This window comes from Leucopleurus acutus (assembly GCF_964270905.1).
Source record: "Leucopleurus acutus genome assembly, chromosome: 13".
Classification (NCBI taxonomy): Eukaryota; Metazoa; Chordata; class Mammalia; order Artiodactyla; family Delphinidae; genus Leucopleurus; species Leucopleurus acutus.
The window spans coordinates 83369690-83389980 of NC_139155.1; the positions used below are offsets into that span (position 1 = coordinate 83369690).

At 40.6% G+C, this 20291-nt stretch overlaps 1 protein-coding gene across 1 annotated transcript in view; it reads left to right on the forward strand.

The window, feature by feature from the left end:
• The window catches only part of CCDC62 (coiled-coil domain containing 62), a gene marked incomplete at its 5' end in the record, with an annotated part of 39672 nt that extends 24192 nt beyond the window's left edge, over positions 1-15480 (forward strand). Inside the window, 3 exons of the mRNA XM_082852822.1 lie at positions 2314-2483; positions 14583-14670; positions 15368-15480. Of these exons, the coding sequence (XP_082708948.1) occupies positions 2314-2483; positions 14583-14636 (224 nt within the window). The 3' untranslated portion in view covers positions 14637-14670; positions 15368-15480. The remainder of the gene's footprint in view (positions 1-2313; positions 2484-14582; positions 14671-15367) is intronic.
• Between the last annotated feature and the right edge of the window lie 4811 nt (positions 15481-20291).

Here is a 20291-nt window from a genome sequence, read left to right on the forward strand (position 1 = left end):
AGGGAAGTCCAAGAGGGAGGGGATATATGTATACACGTAGCTGATTCACTTCGTTGTACAGCAGAAACTGACACAACGTTGTAAAGCAACTATACCACAATTTTAAAAAAAATTACATACTATTGTTTTGTTTAAGATGTACATGAATGGTAAACTGCCGTCTGTATCCTTTCTGATGTGATTTTCCAGCTTTGTCAGTGTTTTGTGACCTTCATCTGTGCTGACACCGTGGACCTATAGCCTCTTCATTTTGATTGTTGCTTGATGTGCAGGGTCCAGTGATTGAATAAACCGTAGTCTGTCCACGGCCCTACAGACAGGCAGTGAGGTTGTGTCTACAGTGTCATTATTGTGGATGAGCCAGTGTTTCCAACATGAATGGGGTCCCCCTTGCAGGTGGTTCGTAAAGAAAATAAGTTCAAGTAAACTTAGTTATTTTTGGTGTTATTTTGGGAAGATATCCGGGAAGATGAGTTGGGTTCAAATCCCGGTTTTGCTTTGTCTTAGCTCAGTGACGTTAGTACAGTTATTTAATTTCTTTGAGCCTCAGTTTCTTCGCCTGCAAATGTGCAGCTATAACATCACAGTTGCTTGGTTTTAAGGGGATATTGGAGGGCCTGGCCCCTAATGGGTATTTGATGACTGTTAGTTCTCTTTGTTCAAAATTGACTGCACCAAAGTGTTGACTAGGATCCGGAGCACCTGGGACTTTTGTTCACTGATGGTGAGACTGTAAATGGTAGAGCCACTCTGGAAAACACTGGGTACTTTCTGTTAAAAAACTACTTAAAAAAAAAATTAAATATACACCTACCATATGACCCAGCCGTTCTACTCCTAGAGAAATGGAAACATACGTCCACAGAAATATTAAAGCAGCTTTATTTGCACGCGCTAAAAAAACTGGAAACAACCCAAATATACTGCAGTAGGTGAATAGATAAAACTGTGGTATATCCATACAATGGAGTACTTCTCAGCAATAAAAAGGAATGAACTATCTATACACATACAGCATAGGTAAATCTCAAGATAATTATGCTGAGTGAAGGGAGCCAGACAGACAAAAGTATGTAATGCATCTATATAAAACTCTAGAAGATGCAAACTAATCTCTGGTGACTGAAAGCAGATCAGTAGTTGTCTGGGAATGGCGAGGAGGCACTCACAGAGGCAGGAATTCCAGAGGGCCAGAGGCGTGATAAACGCGACCCGTATTCATTGTGGGGATGGCTTCATGGGTGTGTACTCATGTACACATGTATGTAGGAAGTCATCAGATTGTACACTTAATTACTTATTTTTGGGTGCGTCGGGTCTTCGTTGCTGCGCGTGGGCTTTCTCTAGTTGTGTCGAGCAGGGGCTACTCTTCGTTGCGGTGCGTGGGCTTCTCATTGCGGTGGCTTCTCTTGTTGCGGAGCACAGGCTCTAGGCGCGCGGGCTTCAGTAGTTGTGGCATGTGGGCTCAGTCGTTGTGGCTCGCGGGCTATAGAGCGCAGGCTCAGTAGTTGTGGCGCATGGGCTTAGCTGCTCCGTGGCATGTGGGATCTTCCCAGACCAGGGATCAAACCCGTGTCTCCTGCATTGGCGGGCAGATTCTTAACCACTGCGCCACCAGGGAAGCCCCTGTACACTTAACTGTACAGTTAATTGTTATGTCCACTGTGGAAAACTCACAGATTGTACACTGTGGAAAGCTTTTTACACAAAGTTGAAAATTAAATAAGAATAAACAAACTAAGGCATATTTCCACTTATTTTTAAAAGCTAACAAGACTTTAGTGTTAAAGTTGCATTTTTTAAGTATTTTGACCTGGTAATTACAGCCTTGGCAAGTTGATTTAAGAGAGGTAAACAATGCCTAGGATTCTCTTATCACATGGATGTTACTTAATTAGTTGTAGTAAGTTCTGTTTAAGTCAAATTATTTAGCAAAGTAGGTTCTAAGAAATAAATGGAATTTGGTTCTTCTAGTGTTTAATGCCCTGCTTTGATATGTAATACCTAAAGTCAAACATTGGGCTTCCTTGGTGGTGCACTGGTTGAGAGTCCGCCTGCCGATGCAGGGGACACAGGTTCGTGCCCCGGTCCGGGAGGATCCCACATGCCGTGGAGCGGCTGGGCCCATGAGCCATGGCCGCTGAGCCTGCGCATCCGGAGCCTGTGCTCCGCAACGGGAGAGGCCACAACAGTGAGAGGCCCGTGTACCGCAAAAAGAAAAACCAAAACAAAACGAAAAATAAAGTCAAACATTAATGAACAGTTAACATTTGTGTTTGTTACATTGTACTTGTAAACATAAACAATGAAAAGTGCTTCTTGATTTCATGAATGCTGGAATTGTGTTGCTTTCCCAGGATGATTTTTCTCCCACAAGCAAGCTTCAGCGTTTGCTGGCAGAATCCCGTCAGATGGTTACAGATCTGGAGCTGAGCACTCTGCTCCCCATCAGCTCTGAGAATCTCAGCAGCAGCGCCAAAAATGTACGTGGTTCCTTTTCTTTTGACCCCATCTGTAGTATGCAAACCCTCCAGTCGTTGTGCGCAAACGTCCCTTTCTGTTAGAATGAAAGGGGAGGAGGTAGCGGGCTGGGTTTAAGGAGAAAGAGAAAGTCACACTCAGATGTCGCCACACCCAGACTTCCTCTTTCCAGTTACCTGGGCACATGCACGTACATTCTGGGGGATTTTTAAAAAATATTTTATTGTAGAAAATTTCAAATACAGATGTAGAAAGAATACTTCCAGTCACAGAGCTTCAGTAACCATCGGCTTTCTGCTGTTTTGTTTCATCTTCCCCCATCCGTACCTGTTTTCTCCTGAAACATTTTTTTTTTTTTTTTTTTTTGCGGTCCACGGGCCTCTCACTGCTGTGGCCTCTCCCGTTGCGGAGCACAGGCTCCGGACGCGCAGGCTCAGCAGTCATGGCTCACGGGCCCAGCCGCTCCGCGGCACGTGGGATCTTTCCGGACCGGGGCACGAACCGGAGTCCCCCCTGGTTGAGAGGCGGACTCTCAACCACTGCGCCACCAGGGAAGCCCATCTCCTGAAACATTTTAAAGCAAATCCTAGACATCATATCATTTCACTCATATGTACTTCATTCTGTAGCTCTAACAGATAAGGACTTTTTTCACACCCAGCCAAATTAACAGGAACTCTTTAATTTCGTCTAATGACTAGACCACGTTAAGGTTTCCCCATTTATCTCAAAAATGTCTTTTTACTCGTTATTCAAATCAATACTCAACCGAGGTCCATACTTTGCACTTGGATAAGTCCCTTAAGGTCTCTCTTAATCACTAACAGTTCCTTCTCCTTCCCTTCCTCCCTCTTTCCTTCCTTCCTCTTCCTTCCTTCTCCCTCCTCTTTCTTCTTCTTCTTTTATTGTTTTTTTTTTTTTTTTTTTTTTTGCGGCACCCGGCCTCCCACTGTTGTGGCCTCTCCCGTTGCGGAGCACAGGCTCCGGACGCGCAGGCTCAGCGGCCATGGCTCACTGGCCTAGCCGCTCCGCGGCATGTGGGATCCTCCCGCACCGGGGCACGAACCCATGTGCCCTGCATCGGCAGGCGGACTCTCAACCACTGCGCCACCAGGGAAGCCCCCAACCTTGATTTTGTCGGTCCACTTTATTTTAGCCATTCTAGTAGATCTGAAATGGCATCTCGTTGCCATTGAATAATTTGCATTTTCCTGATAACCTAATGATGTGCATCTTCATGTGCTCTTTGGCCGTTCATATGTCTTCTTCTGTGCAGTGTCTTTAAGTCCTTTGCCCATTTTTAATTTGATTGTTTCCTTTTATATTAATTGAGTTGTAAGAGTTTTTCATATAGTCTAGACACAAGTTCTTTATCTTCTGTCAAATATATTATTAATATTTTCTCCTAGTTTGTGGCTTGCCTTTTCATTCTCTTAAGAATAAAAGAGCAGAAATTTGAAATTTTGATGAAGTCCAATTTATCCTTTTTTTTTTTTAATGGTGTGTTTTTTGTTCCAAGAAGTCTACCTGAAGGTTATGAATATTTTCTCCTCCTAGAAGTTTTTTGGTTCTGTTTAGGTCTATGGTTTATCTCTTATTTAAATTTTGTGGATGGTGTGAAGTAAAGATCAAGGTTCATTTTTCTCCATACAGATTTTAGCTCCATCATTGTCATCGTTTGTTGAAAAGACTGTCCTTTCTCCATTGAATTACTTTCAGCATCTTTATTGAAAATCCGTTGACTGTATATTCAAGGGTTTATTTCTGGAATCTCCAATCCGTTCCATTGATATGGTTGTTCTCCTTACACCAATACCACACCAAATTGATTACATAACTCTATAGGAAATCTTGAAATCAGTATACATCCTTGACTTTGTTTGCAGAATTGTTTTGCCTATTCTAGGCCCTTTGCCAGGTCCATAGCAATTTTAGAGTCAACGTGTCAGTTTTTTAAAAGTGCCTTCTGGTATTGTGATTTCATTGAATTTACGGATCACTTTGGGAAGGATTGACATCTGTGAACAGAGTATATCTCCAGTTGCTTAGGTCTTCCTTCTTTTCTCTTAAACCATATTTTGTAGTTTTCATTGTAGGGGTCTTACACATTTCTTTTTAATTTATTTTATTAATGTATTAATTTTTGGCTGTGTTGGGTCTTCGTTGCTGTGCATGGGCTTTCTCTAGTTGTGTCGACGGGCTTCTCATTGCAGTGGCTTCTCTTGTTGCAGAGCACGGGCTCTAGGTGCACAGGCTCAGTAGCTGTGGCATGCGGGCTCAGTAGTTGTGGCTTGTGGGCTCTAGAGCACAGGCTCAGTAGTTGTGGCGCACGGGCTTAGTTGCTTCGCAGCATGTGGGATCTTCCCGGACCAGGGGTCTAACCCGTGTCTCCTGCATTGGCAGGCAGATTCTTAACCACTGTGCCACCAGGGAAGCCCCATTACACATCTTTTTAAAAATTTATTCCTAACATTTTGTTTATTGATGCCATCATATGTGGTATTTTAAATTTCATTCTTAAATTGTTTGTTGATGATATAAAGAACGATAATTGCCTTTTATAAATTGCATCTTTGCTACCTGGGCTCTTTGGTGGGGCTGATGGCAGACTGTGGGAGGGCTCATGCCAAGGAGTACTTCCCAGAACTTCTGCTGCCAGTGTCCTGGTCCCCACGGTGAGCCACAGCCACCGCCCACCTCTGCAGGAGACCCTCCAACACTAGCAGGAAACTTGCACAAGCCTCTTAGATAGCCTCATCCACCAGAGGGCAGACAGCAGAAGCAAGAAGAACTACAGTCCTGCAGCCTGTGGAACAAAAACCACATTCACAGAAAGATAGACCAGATGAAAAGGCAGAGGGCTATGTACCAGATGAAGGAACAAGATAAAACCCCAGAAAAACAACTAAATGAAGTGGAGATAAGCAAACTTCCAGAAAAAGAATTCAGAATAATGATAGTGAAGATGATCCAGGACCTCAGAAAAAGAATGGAGGCAAAGATCGAGAAGATGCAAGAAATGTTTAACAAAGACCTAGAAGAATTAAAGAGCAAACAAACAGAGATGAACGAACAATACAATAACTGAAATGAAAACTACACTAGAAGGAATCAATAGCAGAATAACTGAGGCAGAAGAACGGATAAGTGACCTGGAAGACAGAATGGTGGAATTCACTGCTGTGGAACAGAATAAAGAAAAAAGAATGAAAAGAAATGAAGACAGCCTAAGAGACCTCTGGGACAACACTAAACACAAAAACATTCACATTATAGGGGTCCCAGAAGGAGAAGAGAGAGAGAAAGGACCAGAGAAAATATTTGAAGAAATTATAGTTGAAAACTTCCCTAACATGGGAAAGGAAATAGCCACCCAAGTCCAGGAAGTACAGCGAGTCCCATACAGGATAAACCCAAGGAGAAACAGGCTGACACACATAGTAATCAAATTGGCAAAAATTAAAGACAAAGAAAAAGTATTGAAAGCAGCAAGGGAAAAACGACAGATAACATACAAGGGAACTCCCATAAGGTTAACAGCTGATTTCTCAGCAGAAACTCTACAAGCCAGAAGGGAGTGGCATGATATACTTAAAGTGATGAAAGGGAAGAACCTACAACCAAGATTACTCTGCCCAGCAAGGATCTCATTCAGATTCGATGGAGAACTCAAAAGCTTTACAGACAAGCAAAAGCTAAGAGTATTCAGCACCACCAAACCAGCCCTACAACAAATGCTAAAGGGACTCCTCTAGGAAACACAAGAGAAGAAAAGGACCTACAAAAACAAACCCAAAACAATTAAGAAAATGGTCATAGGAACATACATATCGATAATTACCTTAAACATGAATGGATTAAATGCTCCAACCAAAAGACACAGGCTTGCTGAATGGATACAAAAACAAGACCCATATATATGCTGTCTACAAGAGACCCACTTCAGACCTAGGGACACATACAGACTGAAAGTGAGGGGATGGAAAAAGATATTCCATGCAAATGGAAATCAAAAGAAAGCTGGAGTAGCAATACTCATATCAGACAAAATAGACTTTAAAATAAAGAATGTTACAAGAGACAAGGAAGGACACTACATAATGATCAAGGGATCAATCCAAGAAGAAGATATAACAATTATAAATATATATGCACACAACACAGGAGCACCTCAATACATAAGGCAACTGCTAACAGCTATAAAAGAGGAAATTGACAGTAACACAATAGTAGTGGGGGACTTTAACACCTCACTTACACCAATGGACAGATCATCCAAAATGAAAATAAATAAGGAAACAGAAGCTTTAAATGACACAATAGACCAGATAGATTTAACTGATATTTATAGGACATTCCATCCAAAAACAGCAGATTACACTTTCTTCTCAAGTGCGCATGGAACACTCTCCAGGATAGATCACATCTTGGGTCACAAATCAAGCCTCAGTAAATTTAAGAAAATTGAAATCATATCAAGCATCTTTTCTGACTGCAATGCTATGAGATTAGAAATCAATTACAGGGAAAAAAACATAAAAAAACACAAACACATGGAGGCTAAACAATACGTTACTAAATAACCAAGAGATCACTGAAGAAATCAAAGAGGAAATCAACAAATACCTAGAGACAAATGACAATGAAAACACGACCATCTAAAACCTATGGGATGCAGCAAAAGCAGTTCTAAGAGGCAAGTTTATAGGTATACAAGCCTACCTCAAGAAACAAGAAAAATCTCAAATAAACAATCTAACCTTACACCTAAAGGAACTAGAGAAAGACGAACAAACAAAACCCAAAGTTAGCAGAAGGAAAGAAATCATAAAGATCAGAGCAGAAATAAATGAAATGGAAACAAAGAAAACAATACCAAAGATCAATAAAACTAAAAGCTGGTTCTTTGAGAAGATAAATAAAATTGATAAACCATTAGCCAAACTCATCAAGAAAACGAGGGAGAGGACTCAAATCGATAAAATTAGAAATGAAAAAGGAGAAGTTACAACAGACACTGCAGAAATACAAAGCATCCTAAGAGACTACTACAAGCAACTCTATGCCAATAAAATGGACAAATTCTTAGAAAGAGATAACCTTCCAAGACTGAACCAGGAAGAAACAGAAAATATGAACAGACCAATCACAAGTAATGAAATTGAAACTGTGATTAAATGTCTTCCAACAAACAAAAGTCCAGGACCAGATCGCTTCACAGGTGAATTCTATCAGACATTTAGAGAAGAGCTAACACCCATCCTTCTCAAACTCTTCCAAAAAATTGCAGAGGAAGGAACACTCCCAAACTCATTCTATGAGGCCACCATCACCCTGGTACCAAAACGAGACAAAGATACTACAAAAAAAGAAAATCACAGACCAATATCACTGATGAATATAGATGCAAAAATCCTCAACAAAATACTAGCAAACAGAATCCAACAACACATTAAAAGGATCATACACCATGATCAAGTGGGATTTATCCCAGGGATGCAAGGATTCTTCAATATACGCAAATCAATCGATGTGATATACCATATTAACAAATTGAAGAATAAAAACCATATGATTATCTCAGTAGATGCAGAAAAACTTTTGACAAAATTCAACATCCATTTATGATAAAAACTCTCCAGAAAGTGGGCATAGAGGGAACCTACCTCAACATAATAAAGGCCAGATACGACAAACCCACAGCAAACATCATTCTCAGTGTTGAAAAACTGAAAGCATTTCCTCTAAGATCAGGAACAAGACAATGATGTCCACTCTCACCACTATTATTCAACATAGTTTTGGAAGTCCTAGCCACGGCAGTCAGAGAAGAAAAAGAAATAAAAGGAATTCAAATTGGAAAAGAAGAAGTAAAAGTGTCACTGTTTGCAGATGACATGACACTATACATAGAGAATTCTAAAAACGCCACCAGAAAACTACTAGAGCTAGTCAATGAATTTGGCAAAGCTGCAGGATACAAAATTAATGCACATTAATCTCTTGCATTCCTATACACTAATGATGAAAAATCTGAAAGAGAAATTAAGGAAACATTCCCATTTACCATTTCAACAAAAAGAATAAAATACCTAGGAATAAACCTACCTAGGGAGACAAAAGACCTGTATGCAGAAAACGATAAGACACTGATGAAAGAAATTAAAGATGATACCAACAGATGGAGAGATATACCATGTTCTTGGATTGGAAGAATCAATACTGTGAAAATGACTATATTACCCAAAGCAACCTACAGATTCAATGCAATCCCTATCAAATTACCAATGGCATTTTTTACGGAACTAGAACAAAAAGTCTTAAAATTTGTATGGAGACACAAAGGACCCCGAATAGCCAAAGCAGTCTTGAGGGAAAAAAACGGAGCTGGAGGAATCAGGCTCCCTGACTTCGGACTATACTAAAAAGCTACAATAATCAAGACAATATGATACTGGCACAAAAACAGAAACATAGATCAATGGAATAAGATAGAAAGTCCAGAGATAACCCCACACACTTATGGTCAACTAATCTATGACAAAGGAGGCAAGGATATACAATGGAGAAAAGACAGTCTCTTCAATAAGTGGTGCTGGGAAAACTGGACAGCTACATGTAAAAGAATGAAATTAGAACACTCCCTAACACCATACACAAAAATAAACTCAAAATGGATTCGAGACCTAAATGTAAGACCGGACACTATAAAACTCTTAGGGGAAAACATAGGAAGAACACTCTTTGACATAAATCACAGCAAGATCTTTTTTGATCCACCTCCTAGAGTAATGGAAATAAAAACAAAAATAAACAAATGGGACCTAATGAAACGTAAAAGCTTTTGCACAGCAAAGGAAACCATAGAGACAAAAAGACAGCCCTCAGAATGGGAGAAAATATTTGCAAACAAATCAATGGACAAAGGATTAGGACAAAGGATTAATCTCCAAAATATATAAACAGCTCATGCAGCTCAATATTAAAAAAACAAACAACCCAATCCAAAAATGGGCAGAAGACCTAAATAGACATTTCTCCAAAGAAGACATACAGATGGGCAAGAAGCACATGAAAAGCTGCTCAACATCACTAATTATTAGAGAAATGCAAATCAAAACTACAATGAGGTATCGCCTCACACCAGTTAGAATGGGCATCATCAGAAAATCTACAAACAACAAATGCTGGAGAGGGTGTGGAGAAAAGGGAACCCTCTTGCACTGTTTGTGGGAATGTAAATTGATACAGCCACTGTGGAGAACAGTATGGAGGTTCCTTAAAAAACTAAAAATAGAATTACCATATGATCCAGCAATCCCACTACTGGGCATATACCCAGAGAAAACCATAATTCAAAAAGAAACATGCACACCAATGTTCATTGCAGCACTATTTACAATAGCCAGGACATGGAAGCAACCTAAATGCCCATTGACAGATGAATGGATAAAGAAGTTGTGGTACATATATACAGTGGAGTAATACTCAGCCATAAAAAGGAACGAAACTGGGTCGTTTGTTGAGACGTGGATGGATCTAGAGACTGTCATACAGGGTAACGTAAATCAGAAAGAGAGAAACAAATATCATATATTAACGCATGTATATGGAACCTAGAAAAATGGTACAGATGATCCAGTTTGCAGGGCAGAAGTTGAGACACAGATGTAGAGAAGAAACGTATGGACACCAAGGGGGGAAAGCCGCAGGCTGGTGGGGATGGTGGTGTGCTGAATTGGGAGATTGGGATTGACATGTATACACTGATGTGTATAAAATTGATGACTAATAAGAAAAAAAAATGCATCTTTGCTAAATCCACCTATTCTAGTAGATTTTCTGTAGCTTCTCAGGATTTTCTACATACACAGTCATGTCATTTGTGAATAAGGAATTTCTTTTTCTAATTTTTATGCCTTATTTCTTTTTCTTTACCTTATTGCTCTGGCTAAGACTTCCAGATCGATACTGAATAGAAATAGTGAGAGCGAACATCCTCGCCTTGTTCCATGAAATACTCTGGTGGCATTTCTTGCTTAGCTCTTCTTCACATTGGAATTTTTTTAGACTCAGAGTTCTATGGGGCAGTTTCTGTGTGACAGATGATCTGAAACTAGGACATTAACCATTTTAGAATCAACATGCTCACTGCCACTAGCTTCAACAGGTCATTGCAAAGATTACCTTAAAGAATAATGGGCTCCCTGAATCGTGATTTTTAAAAGTATTTGTGCCATGTGTGCCGTATAAGCTTTTCAGAGTAGAAACCATGATGGACTTGTGGTGTTTTCTAGGGAGATTTTTTTCTTGACAAAATCTTTGAAGCATTAGTGAAGTAGTTTATTTACACTGGGGCAGAACATATTTTTAAGTATTGGTGATGGTTTTTAAATTTTTTAACAGCTTTGTTAAAGGATAACGTGCATACCATAAAGTTCTCCCATGTAAAAGTGTACAATTCAGTGGTTTTAGTATATTTACAAAGTTGTGCAACCATCACCATAGTCCGACTGTAGAACATTTTCATCATTCCAGAAGAACCTTGTACCCACTGGCAGTTTCTCCCCACTCCGCCTCCCCCAGCCTCGGGCTGACACTCATCCACTTCCTGTCTTTATGGATTTATTGGGCAGAGATTTTTCATCAGAGTTTTTTGAATAGAATTCAGGGGATCCATAAACTTTGACGGGGATAAAAATTACACTGAGGTTATTTTTATTAACCTCTAATTAAAATGTAGCACTTCCTTCAATTATGAATATAGGAAACAAGCCATCATAGTACCTACTACCTGTGACTCTGTCATTAGTAGAGATCACAGAGTTTCCTACCATATTACTGTTATTACGGCTATCTTGACATATCATTTACACTTAGTACTACCTCAGCATTACAGACCATTAGGCCTGCTGCTAGATCTTACTATTTAATGCACTAATAAAAAGGATATGTATTATTATATCACAGTCCTGTTTAATATTTTGATAACCACAGTTATATCTGCCGTAATGCAACATACGGGTTTCTAAAAATCACCACACAGTGCAAACCTGCACAATAAAAACCACACAGTTTATGGGGAAAATGGGGTTTTGAGCATAACACTCAAAAACTTTATCAGTGACCCATTTTTTAAAAGGACAGGAATGTAATTTAAACGGTAGTACAGTTTTATACATGTTAAGTAGTTAAGAAATACACAAATATTGCCATAAATGTGGCACTTTACCTTGAAAAAGACCTGAAGTCTGCAGGTAGAACTGGGCGTCGGAGAGGAGGTCGCAGCTTGTGACTTACTGGAAAGTGGTAGAAGGAGGGTTAGTGGATGGAAAGTTGTAGCAGCAGATGTGGATGGATGTGGCTCGTGACACGCCGCGGGTGGTGGTGGAGGGGCGTGGGGCGTGTATTCCTACACGGCCCGGCCCAGTTCACCTAGTGTTTCTCGTGGACAAAGTCGCACATTAACAAACACAAACTTCACATCATGCTCAGGTTGTTCCCTAATATATCCGATGCGTTGGAACAAATGTATGTTTTCAAAACAAGTGTCATAGCAGAACCAACTGTATTTCAGAATAACCTCTCCTTTAGGGTTTTATGTTAAATTCCTACCTAAGATGTAATCAGGAGCTCCCTCACTTTTGTCCTCGTGGCACAGCTGGGAGTGTGTTTGTGTAACATCTCCATCACAGTGCGTGTCACAGTACATGACAGCTGATTACATCCATGGGTCTCTGCTCCTCCGTGCATGCGTTAAGGAGCCCCTCTCACTCATCCTGGCTTCCCCAGTGTAGCACATGCCATACCTGCTACAGAGGATGCTCCTTGAATGGAACTGATAGGAAGAGTTCAGGAAAAAGGCAGAACAGTGACCCTCAGGTATAGACTGAAAAAATGCTAAAGGTATTTGAGGTTGGTGAAAAGTTGGTTTAAGAGAATATTTGAGCTAGAAAGATCCCAAAGAGAGATCCAATCTCAACCATTCATTTTACAGGGGAGGGCAGGTGATTAAATCTCTTGCTTAACATCCCACATGATTCTAATCAGATAATCATTTAGTTGGGAAAAAATACTGTCTTCAGATGTAATATATTTTCCCATGGATTGTTAACTGATTCTAAAGATGCTGGGAAAACAGAATTTTAACTAACAGAAGTCTACTTGGCAATGCACTGTGCAAACTCCTCCCCTCTGGTCCTTTGAACAGAGTATAACTGGTTACAGAAAAAGTAAATACTGTTGTAAAAAATTCTTAATTTTTGCAGTAAGGAAGCAGGGTAAGTTCTGAGCAGCCTGTCTGCTTCACCAGGGTTTTGCCATCTGTCGCTAAAGACAAGGGTCTTAATTCAAAGCCTTTCTCTGCAATAGGCACTCTCACACATTGCTGGGGGAGCACAAAGCGATTCAGTCCTTCTGGCAAGGAATCTGTCAGTGTTTTCTAAAAACTGCAGAAGAGCCGACCCTTTGCAGTGGCAGTGTCACTTTGGGAATCTCTTGTTCAGGTACAGCCGCATGTGTAAAAAATGGTATATGTACAAGTTTTTCATGGCAGCATTGCTTTATAACAGCAAAAGAGTTAGGAAACGATCCAAGTGTCTAGCAAGAAGGAACTGAGTGAATAGCCGTGGCACATGGACTATTACCATGAGACAGAATAGGAAGGTTTTGGATGCAGAAATATTTCCAGGATATACTATTAAGTGAAAAGAAGCAGGACGCTGAAAGATTCATGTGGTATTCTACATATGGGATGGGAATAAGGATATATATATATATTTATTTATTTTATATATATATATATTTAAGAATATATATATTTTTGAAACCATGCTCAGGTATTAACTATTTAAAAACCCCCCAATAAGTTAAAAATAGAGAAAAAAGGAAAGAGTAAAACAGCACAGCTGCCACGTCTCATTCACCCATGGCAGGCTTCCTGTGGTGTTGGGGTCAGGGGGACACAGCCTGAAACCGAATTTGGACTTTTGACCAGAACATGGGACATCCTCATCACTAGTTTGCAACTGTCGGGATGACCTGTCAGGGTTCTTGACCTTTTCTTTTTTTTTTTTTTAATAAATTTATTTAATTTTGGCCACGTTGGGTCTTCATTGCTGTGCGCAGGCTTTCTCTAGTTGCGGCGAGCGGGGGCTGCTCTTCGTTGCGGTGCACGGGCTTCTCATTGCAGTGGCTTCTCTTGTTGCGGAGCTTGGGCTCTAGGCGTGCGGGCTTCAGTAGTTGTGGCACACGGGCTCAGTAGTTGTGGCTCGCGGGCCGTAGGGCGCAGGCTCAGTAGTTGTGGCGCACAGGCTTAGTTGCTCCACGGCATGTGGGATCTTCCCGGACCAGGGCTCGAATCCATGTCCCCTACATTGGCAGGCGGATTCTCAACCACTGAGCCACCAGGAAGTCCCTAGAATGATGTTTTTAAATAAAATAAAATACATCAGGGTGTAAAATACCTAGGAAGCCTCTTCCAGTAGGGAGGAAGCAGCATGATTAAGAGCACAGAGGTCTGGAAGCACCGAGAATAATCCCAGCATGGTTCAAACGTAGGCCCCGTGGGAGGAGGCAGAGGCTGAGCAAGGCCAGGTTCTCCACTGGAGTCTACCGGTGTCTTTCCAAGCTTCCTTCTCCTCTTCTTTCCTTCTTTTTCTTCTTTTTCTTTTTTAATATTTCCCCCAGACCTAACAATGCTACACCCTCAGTAGGCACTGTAATGAATTAAAGTGTCGCTATGACTTGTTGATTCTTCTTGATGACCACTGTCTTCACTACAGGCTCACCGCAGAGTCTATATAAAGGCTGACAAAGAGCCAGTTATATCTGGGCATCAGCCAATTGCCATGGTTTAGCCATACACGTATGGTAAAGCAAACAGAACATTCCAGCTACGGTTTAGAGACAGGGACCCCACACATGAGCGGGAAATCAATACCTCTTTTGGGTGGATGACGTTGGTTATATGAAATTACTTCATTGTATTTCATTAATTCCCTAAGGTCTTTTAAAGGCATTTCCGCTATATTTGTGTATTGTCCTCTGAAGTATTTTCTAGTTGTTCTATCCTGGGTATTAATTTGGGAGTTGTTTTGTAGAATGTGGAAGTCTCAGAAGAGTCAGCTGAAAAAAATACGCTTCTCAGTAATTGAAGAAAACAAATTCATGTATTCATGGTGATCATGGGTAAGTCACCTTTCCTTATCTCACCTTATATCTATCTATATTTACTAAGTAACTTGGGAGCACTGATAATGTGGAGTTACAGCAGTGCGTCTGTGTGACTGTAATCCTTTCTGTTTTGTTTGACCGATTTATACACACCTTCTAAATTTAATCAGAGTAAAATGTCAGTTACTTATAAGAGAAATGCAGATCAGAAAGTTCTTGTTCTCAGTACCCAGAATTTTAAACCTAAGGAAGTGAATTCATATAGCTTTCAAAATCAGAATGTAAACTCACATGTCAGCATTTCATCTGAATGTCTATCTGGAAAGAAATCTTTCTGCGGGGTTTCAAGTCTTATAAAAAGGCTTATTGACCCAGTAAGCACTTTCTTGATTTGTGTTTCCTTCTATCAAACCTTCATTTCATAGGCAAAGTTTCTTTAGAATCCATTTTGATCAGTTAAAAGGCAAAATCGTTTCCGTTGTTTTCCACTTAAGCATAAGAGCATTTTTAAGACCCTGAAAGCAGTAAGTAGCCCTCTCCCTGTCTCCCTGTCTTCTTTCTCTTTGCTGAGAAGTTTTCATATTTATAATATTTTGCGTGACCTTATGTTGATGAGAATCAAGACATATAGTTAACTTTTTAGAGACTGGGAGTTTACAGCACACCATCCAGTGCTCATTGATTTTTATTTAACTCCATTTCCTTCGCGCAGAAGCCGATTTCTCATCCATGTGGAAGGCAGGAAGCAGACATCAATACCTAATACTTAACCTTGAAAACAAAAAGAGGATTGTAATCCTTCGTAAGCAACATTTAATACCAAAGGGGAGCAGAGACTGAAAGTTAATTTTTAAACATCTATATTTTGTTTGTCTTCAGGTTAACCATTTTCATGTGTAAGAAATATTTTTCATGTGTAAGAAATATCTTTCATGTGTAAGAAATTCGACCTAATTGTATATTATATATAATATACAAACTTGGAATTATGCTAAGAGAGAAAAAGCCTTCTCTGTAAAGATGCACGCTACAGTTAAATACTCGAGAAGCTCTTTCAAAGTGTGAACATCAAATAGAGGATCCATACATATAAAATGCTGTTTTAACTATCTGATTTTTTTAAAACCTGCGCATACATTTAAATTATAACCAGTAGCTTATCAGAGTCAGCTCCAAATCTATGAGAAATATGTTCTCTTGTGGTTTTCAGCCCTGAACTTTGCTGTGTAAAGACATAAAATCATATGATATAAAATATTTTAAACCAGAAACTATCTCCTGGGTTACTGACAGTCGAGGTCCTTCTGTTCCACAAGCTGAGCAGAGCCCCCTCTTGTCTAGGTCAGTCGTAGTCCTATCAACTTATACAAACAAAAGCTTGCTGGAAGATCAAGTTTTATATGCATTTTTTTTTTTATCATTAAAGACTAAAACATTTCTGTTTTAACTTGTAATTTTTTAAAGAATATACTGATCCGCTTCAGTCAATAAAAAATATTTTTACTAATAAAAATAATTTTCTGGGATTTCTTTTTATGACACAGGGGTGAAATAAGGAAAGTTAGTCTCTTGAAACCAAACCTGGCAAGTTAATTTCCTCAGGAACGGGAATGTATTTTTTTTAAGCATTGCAGATATCAAAGTTCTATTGTGCTGTATAAATGCCCCTTTGTTAAAAGGTTTCAGTGCTACTTCAGAGGTGATTTTCATGAGAGTGGAGGAGCCACCCCATTTAGCCTTTTTAATTAGGGTGCTGAAAAGAGAAATTGGGTGAGGTTTGGCTATGTTCTTTATAAATGCTTGCTTTCTGCCCAGGATAGGCTGGTTTGTACAGAGCAAGACTGAGAAAGGTAGTGTGTAGTCGATTCTGAACTATCGCCTCCAAGGTAGAAACCTGAAATGTCCCTGGAGAGGCTGACTTTCTGAGAAACAAAATATTAAATTTTCTCCTTCTCTTTGTGATAGTTTTATGGCTGCATGTCAACTTGCCTAGTGAAAAGGGAACACTGGTTAGGTGCTAAAAAGAACAATTTCAGGGAACTAAAGGATTTGAAAGAAGTCAAAAGTTATTTTGTAACTAAATGTATTTTAGCTCATAGGATTATAGTATCTACAACACCTATTCTTACCCTTCCACATTCTTGTGAATTACAGCACATGCAGTTCAAAAATGGAAACCTTAAATTATCAATTTATCTCTCTCAACCTAAGTTATTTAAATATGTGAGCAGTTTCTGTTAAAGAGAGGCAGCCTCAGTATGTTGAAATAGTTGTAAGATGAAACTAGATTTTAGCCTTAATATTTTGTCATCAACATTCTTTCATCTAAAGAGGAGGCGGGAATTCCCTGATGGTCCAGTGGTTAGGACTCTATACTTTCACTGCTGAGGGCACGGGTTCGATCCCTAGTCAGGGAACTAGGATCCCGCAGGCCCCAGGACCAAAAATAGAAAAAAAAAAAAAGAGGAGGCAACTAAATTGTACTGTAATTTGCCTGCCAGAAATTATCTCAGCCATCAAAAGAGACTGATGTGAGTATATTTTTAGAGTTTGTGAACAGCTCTATTAAACAGAAATAGAAATACCCCCAAAGAAAGAAATCAAGATAATACATAAACACTTAACAACAGTTTTAACTAAAAAGTGCTAACAGGATGCAGGAGCTTGAGAGCCTTTAAGGGGTAAGGTTGGTTCATTTCAGGAACGTGGCTGAGTTTTGGAACCTTGTGCATACCATGGCTAATTGATCCTGCAGGTTTTCTTGGTGGCCTTGACCTGAGACTTTCCTTCTCTGGTTAGATGCCTGTAGCTAGGTGACTGTTTCAAAGGCATGCACCTTTGTTCCTCTTGAGCCATGTGATGACAATTTGGTTGGGGTTCATTTCAGAAAGGTTCATGATTCTGCACCTTAAACAATCATCTTGGCAACCACTTCATACGTGATAGAGAATAGTGAATAAGATCAGATTAAGAAACCAGACACATTAATCAGAACGACAGCTGACACGGTAAGTTAAAAACCAGAATGGCCTTTGCGAGAACTTCATCAAACGAGGGCACATTCATCAGTCCTGTAAATGATGATTTCTGGGTTCTCAGCCAAATGCATGCTTAAGAGAGCTAACAAAAGAAGACAAAATAATTTGAGCGCACATCAAGTATTGCTTTGCTGGCCACTGGAGACACAACAATGAGCGGAGCAGACTCAATCTTTGTTTACAGTCTAGTGGAAGAGACAGATCTTAATCAAATAATGACAAATAGGTCATGAAAAACTGGTAAGTGCTATGAAATAAAGCTTTGAGCTGTGTCAGCATATAACAGGGGCATAGGTCAAGGGCGGAGGGCTCAGGGAAGGCTTCCCTGAGGAAGTGACATCTGAACTAAGCTGAAATATGAGTAGATGCTAACTGGCAAACAGGAAGAGAAAGAGCATTCCAGACAATGGTAACAGCATGTGCAAAGGCCCTGAGGTGGAAAGGAGCGTGACACATTTTCGGACCTGATGGACTAGGATGGGGCAAGCTGGAAAGACGCTGGGACCAGATCAGACACACGTGTCAATGAGGCAGGCAGTGTGGGGACTGTAGCACCATCATTTAGTAAGCCCAGTGATGTAAACTCTATTGTTTGTCTTCTTGGATTTTCCTTGAAATCAGGTCTAATTTGTAACCTAAATGCTTTGCCTTTGTAATGGCCCAGGGGAAGCATTAAACAGCCCTGGAGAGACCTCACAACAAGGAGAATCTCAGCCAAACAGTGACAGAGTCAGTTCTAGAACCAGGTCTCCTGCCTGAAGGTGTTCCGAGAGGTGAACCTGACAAATTGAGAGTGGGGAAGCTTGTGTCCTTTTGTCCCCAGGAATGCTCTTTCATAAAACTAAGCCGTATGTTGAAGTGCCAAATTATGGGGGGCTGTTCACTCACTTTTTCAACTCCTTTTCACACACATTTTTTACTGGACGTTGCTAATGCACCAGACACCCTGCTAGGCACTGAAGGTATAAAACTGAGTAAGACAGGGAATTCCCTGGTGGTCCAGTGGTTAGGACTCCACAAGGGCCTGGGTTCAATCCCTGGTTGGGGAACTAAAATCCCACAAGCTGTGCAGTGCGGGCAAAACAAACAAAACTGAGTAAGACAGGGTGGTCCTTGCCCTCCAGCTGCTCAAAAATATTTCTTACAAACAGATAAATTACATTCAATAGAGATGTTTTAGCAAAGTACTCTGGGATCCCAACAGTATTGAGCCCGGCACCTGGCACAGTAATCAACTCTTTATTATTGAAAGAGTGGTAGTTGGTTGCTGATGAAGTCCCTGTGGCAGACATTCTAAACCCAGAGGGGTGTTGCCTGCTTTAAAAGAAGACGCTGTGTTAAGTGTGAAGATCACAGGAGAAGCGCTTTCGTTGGATGTGGAAAAAGGAGTCCGAGAAACAGCTGGTCTGGAGCCTGCAAATCCCTTTACTGCAGGCCTTATTCCACCACAGCCATTGACTAGAGTGCTGAGAGTTAAAAATGAAATAATACAGGGCTTCCCTGGTGGCGCAGTGGTTGAGAGTCCGCCTGCCGATGCAGGGGACACGGGTTCGTGCCCGGGTCCGGGAAGATCCCACATGCCGCGGAGCGGCTGGGCCCGTGAGCCATAGCTGCTGAGCCTGCGCGTCCGGAGCCTGTGCTCCGCAACGGGAGAGGCCACAACAGTGAGAGGCCCGCGTATCGCAAAAAAAAAAAAAAAAAAAAAAAAAAAAAGAAATAATACAAGTAAAGGGTTTTGTCCAGTGCCTAGCAAGTAATAAACATTCAGTAAATATTAGCTATTGTTATTCTGGTAAAGAAGCTTTTCGGTGATTGGAATTAGATAAGGCGTGGTTATTTTCTATCTTTAGGGGAGTGAGAGGAAAGCCTTGTTAAATACATCTTTCAAGTTCCCAGTGTCAGCTCTGGGACAGGCAGTGAGGAACCAGTGAGGTTACAGAAAGGGTCAGGGAGACAATGTTCAGGGTTACGTAGGCATCACCTTCTCTCTTCAAAGGGGGTGTACCTTCCCTAGTACCTGTATTGGGTGATTTCACACCTATATTCTGAGAGGAAAGCTGAGGATAGCAGAAACAAAATAACCATTTGAGAGATTAAAAAAAAAAAGAAAAGAAAAACTTCAGTTCTGTGACCGGTAATTTTAAAAGCAAACGAGTAATAACAGTGTTTTTAAAAATCTCACACCACCTCCTGTAGCAACTGTTCCATGCACTTTGATGGCCCAGCTCTGCGTTTGGTCCAGAGCTGTCTGCAGGCTGTCCCAGCCCTGCCTCTCCTGGTCCCCTTACCGTTTCTCAACTCTTGCAAGGTGTCCTCGTGCAGAGCCCGCAGTCTCTGAAAAGTCATCGCACAGTCCCGCGTTGATAACAGCTGCAGTTGCATTAGAGATGCACACAGAGTGGACAGCTCAATGGTATGCCTTTGACACATAAAGTAATATAGGACTTTTATAAAGGAAAGAAAAAAATGTCCAGTTGTGATTCCATTGGTCAGATTTCATCGAGGCCAAGTTTTCTCCAATTAACCAGATCCTGGCCTGGTGTGGACAGGACTTGGTGAGTCCGGGCGGACGGTGTGTGCGAGGACGGAGGAGGGACT